This window comes from Cryptomeria japonica, chromosome 4 (genome assembly GCF_030272615.1).
Source record: "Cryptomeria japonica chromosome 4, Sugi_1.0, whole genome shotgun sequence".
In the NCBI taxonomy this organism is placed as follows: domain Eukaryota; kingdom Viridiplantae; phylum Streptophyta; class Pinopsida; order Cupressales; family Cupressaceae; genus Cryptomeria; species Cryptomeria japonica.
The window spans coordinates 184,261,878-184,266,239 of NC_081408.1; the positions used below are offsets into that span (position 1 = coordinate 184,261,878).

General features: G+C 29.5%; 1 protein-coding gene across 1 annotated transcript; it reads right to left on the reverse strand.

The window, feature by feature from the left end:
• Positions 1-2,947: 2,947 nt before the first annotated feature.
• On the reverse strand, positions 2,948-3,535 carry LOC131028074 (uncharacterized). Its single transcript, XM_059219687.1, has one exon. The coding sequence runs from the start codon at positions 3,430-3,432 to the stop codon at positions 3,130-3,132; it is 303 nt and encodes a 100-aa protein (XP_059075670.1). The 5' UTR covers positions 3,433-3,535; the 3' UTR covers positions 2,948-3,129.
• Between the last annotated feature and the right edge of the window lie 827 nt (positions 3,536-4,362).

A 4,362-nucleotide genomic window follows, 5' to 3' on the forward strand; every position in this document is an offset into this window, starting at 1 on the left:
CACCATTAGAAATCATTTGAATATTTTCTTCACTTATTAATTCTTTATCTTCAACATGCAAAGTTGATTTCTCTTTAACTTCATTACAAGAAATATTTTCTTGATTTGAGGGCTCATTAGAAATCATTGAAATATTATTTTCAATTAAAAATTCATTACCTTCAACTTGTTGGATACACATTTTCTGCTCTCCCCCTTGATTGGCTTAAATATGTCCTCTTTATTTTGTTCTTTTTGTTCCTCGGTTTCTATAGCTCTCTTCAATCGGTCTTATTCTTTTCTCCTTCTTTGATCTCTTTCATGAATCTCCATAAACTTTTCAAATGGAATAGCTAATTTGAAACTTTCACATTTCTTATTGTATTCTTCATATATACCATTTTGCAACTAGAGATGAATCAGTAGGAAATTTTTTTTTTTGTTTCACTCTCCTTATTTTTCTCTTGTCACGTTTTCTCCATAATGAAAGCCAATTTATCAACAGTTGTAATAAAATTTTCTCTTGGATCTTCCTTATGTTTCCCTCTTTCTTATTTAGCCATGGTTTCATTTATTTTTTCTGTAAAAAATAAACAAACCCTAGAGGTTGGAAAAGTCTTAGCTCTAATACTTTTGTAATAATTCTTATTAAATCTTTCAATGATATTTGCAAACCCTTTAATTCTTTACTTCAAATTTGTAGAAATGAATGAAACAAGAAAATTGGCTTAAGTGCAAATTTTATCAAATCATACCAAACTGAAATATTATTGAAATGATAGCTTTGGATATCTTACAACAATAAAATATTCAGTAACATATATTGTTATAATCAATAAATAAACTGAAATTAACTTCTATATTGTTCACAACCAAAGCTTGTAAGAAACACCTATAAACTATCACAAAAATATGCAGGTACAAATCATGAAGTACAAATGCAACCCCTAAATGAGATTGCTCCTAGAAACCCTTGGACCCACTACCCTTGAGTCTCTAACCTCCTTGGTTTATCATCCTTGAGATGAATTCTTCTTTAGAAACCATCCTTGGAGATGAATTCTTCTTTAGTTTATCATCCTCTAAAGAAAAACAACATAAGCTTGTTTGAATAATCAGATGGAATGAATGAATGAATGTTACAAAAATAGATAAATAGAGAATGCATTTAATCACCATTTTGGGTGCCCAAATCAAGATTAGGAACATCCACACCTAGGAGAGAAATAAACTTGTAATTCAATACTGGATACATATACTTTCTCTTGTTGAACAAAACTTCAACATTCTAATATGAACTACTGATTTTCTCAACTAATATGAACTACTGATTTTCTTAACTCAAATGGTAACTGCTATTTCCACTTCACAACTAAAATTTGTCATTCTCAAAACTCATGGCCTCTTCCAGATTTTAGAAATATTTAAAATAATATCCATTAATTGCCAATATTTCTAATTTGATTAATTTCTTTTGGCTGTTAAACTTTCCCAGTTAATTTGCAAGTAATAACTTACTATTTTTGTAAAAAACTTACAAAAATAGTAATTTCTAAAAATAGAAAAGGGGACATGACATCATACTCTCTTATGTAATTTATTTTTCATAAAAGAAATTAAAAATTTACCTCTCTCAAATTATTATCTTCATATTAACATTTTAGGAATAAAATAAGTATCTGGATTTGCCTTTTTTTTTTTCTAATTTTTATATATTATTAATTTTTTATTGTGTAGACATACTGAATTGTTATCTTAAATATATTTTTTAAATTGTGGTAGATAATGTTCTTCACAGTTTATAAATTAAATTTATATCTTTACTTTGATTTATTTTCACATATCTATATATATTATTATTTATTTTCTTGCGAAGTTTTTATAGTTATTTTATATAAATGATATTTGTGCAACTTAATAATAAACTTATTGCAATCGATTCAAAATTCCAAACATAATAGATACCCCTCTCCTTAACTATAAACCAAAAGAATATCAAGTTATGCACTAATAAATTGCCAAAAATTCTAATTTTAATATAAAATCTTCCAATATAAAAATATTTTAATTTGTAAATATAAATATTTAGATATCCACTCTTAAACAAATATCCAAAAAATATCAAATTAAAATTTTTAATTCTACACAAATTATCATGCCATACATATAACATTTGTAGTCATTCCTTGCTTGCTTTAATGAAATACAAAACTTCCTATCATAACATGACATGGAATTTACATATCCATTGCAAAACAACTATCTTAAGTATCACAAAGAAAATTATAATGAAGAATAATAATAATAATGTAAAAAAATATTCCGTTTTTGACTCTGCACAAAAGGGTTGTCAACTAAGACTTATCAAATTTAACATAAAAATTAAAAGAAAATAAGAACAACAATTTCTTTTAAATTATTACTATTTTTCCAATAATAAAAGATTATTAATATTTTTCAAAGTTTAATTAATTATTTATGATATTATTCTACACATAGATACCCCTTTCCTTAACTCTAAACCAAAAGAATATCAAGTTAGGTACTTAAAAATTGCCAAAAAAATCTAAATATCCACAAAATATTAAATTAAAATTTTTAATTTTACACAAATTATCATGCCATACATATGACATGAATAGTCATTCCTTGCTTGCTTTAATTAAATAAAAAACTTCTTATCATAACATGACATGAAATTAACATACCCATTTCAAAAAAACTATCTTAAGTCTCACAAAGAAAATTATAATGAAAAATAATAATAATGTAAAAAAAATTATTTCCTTGACTCTACAAAAAAGCGCTAGGACTTATCAAATTAACATAAAAATTAAAAGAAAATGAAAACAACAATTTATTTTAGATTATTATTATTTTTCCAATAATAAAAGATTATTAATATTTTTCAAAGTTTAGTTAGTTATTTATGATATTATTTTACACATAGATAGCATAATCCTCCATATACTACAACAAATATTTGCACTAGTTTTATTTCACTCATTATATCAAATTACAAAAGAGAAATTTTTAACCCCTAAAATTCTCTTATACAAGAGATTGAGGCATATCTATAGTATTGTATTGCACAAACATGCTTATTTGGGAAAAAGATCACACATTGCATGCTTGCACAAATATTTTCACCTAAATTGACATCCACTTGAAATTTTCAACGTCCTCCAGGACCACCTCCTCCTTGACCACCTCCTCCTTGACCGCCTCCTCCTTGACCACCTCCTCCTTGGCCTCCTCCTTGACCTCCTCCTCCTTGGCCTCCTCCTTGACCTCCTCCTCCTTGGCCGCCTCCTCCTTGACCACCTCCTCCTTGGCCGCCTCCTTGGCCACCTCCTCCTTGGCCATCCCCTTGGCCTCCTCCTCCTTGGCCACCACCAGGTCCTCCACCGCCGCCACCACCAGGCCCTCCTCCTCCACCTCCACCAGGTCCATGACCAGCCATCTTACCCAAATTTCTCTTAACTCTAATTCTTCTTCTTCTTACTTTGGTATAGCTCTGAAAACTCTATCTAAGCAGGAATGAATGCAATACTCATAAATCTATGATACATATATATATCTTTCTCCCCTGAGGACCTTCACTCTATATCTACCATTCTTTAACGCGGGAAAGAGCTATTAGGTGAAGATATTTCAAGAAACCACCTCACACGCAGCAGTACATGATACCCACGTAGCACTTCTAGCAGGCACCCACAAATATCTTCTACTCCAACTTTATGAGTTACTGGTCTTGTATTGTATTCCACCGTTGGTCATTTTCACGGATTTTATCTTATCCCATAGGGTTGAATGCGATAGATTCAAAAAGAAAATAAGTTATACAGTTTTCTTACAGGAAGTTTATTTCTAGTATTATAGGCTGTTGATTCTAGATAGATTTGAATCTATTCACCACCCCTTTACCAGGGGAAGAACATAATTCAATTACTGATTGAATAATGCAGTTGTTTCAGTCAATATAATTGAACAATGGTGATAAGATTGTGGATTTTACAAAGTTACTAAAATCGCTAATTTTCCAGTTCGAATACAGTTTCGACAGTTACATTAGTAATTTCTTTTACCAATATATAATCCAGAGGCTTTCTAACGGTAGCCATATGTTTATTATGCAACAACTAGAAACTACCAATAGGAACTTCAAAAGAATTAAATACAATCACATAAAAATATGATATTGTCAAAAATAAAAAAAATCTACATATAAAACATATAATTCATATAATAATTAATTTAAACTAACAATCATATCTTGGTGTGCAATGGGTATGTTGAATAAGTGTGGAAGGTCACAGAGAGAGAGATGGGTACAGAGGTCTAAGAAGAGGGAGAGGGAGAGGGAGAGGGACAGAGAGGAGA

Coding starts and splice junctions, on each gene's coding strand:
- LOC131028074 (XM_059219687.1), bottom strand. CDS start 3,432: ATGGACCTGGTGGAGGTGGAGGAGGAGGGCCTGGTGGTGGCGGCGGTG.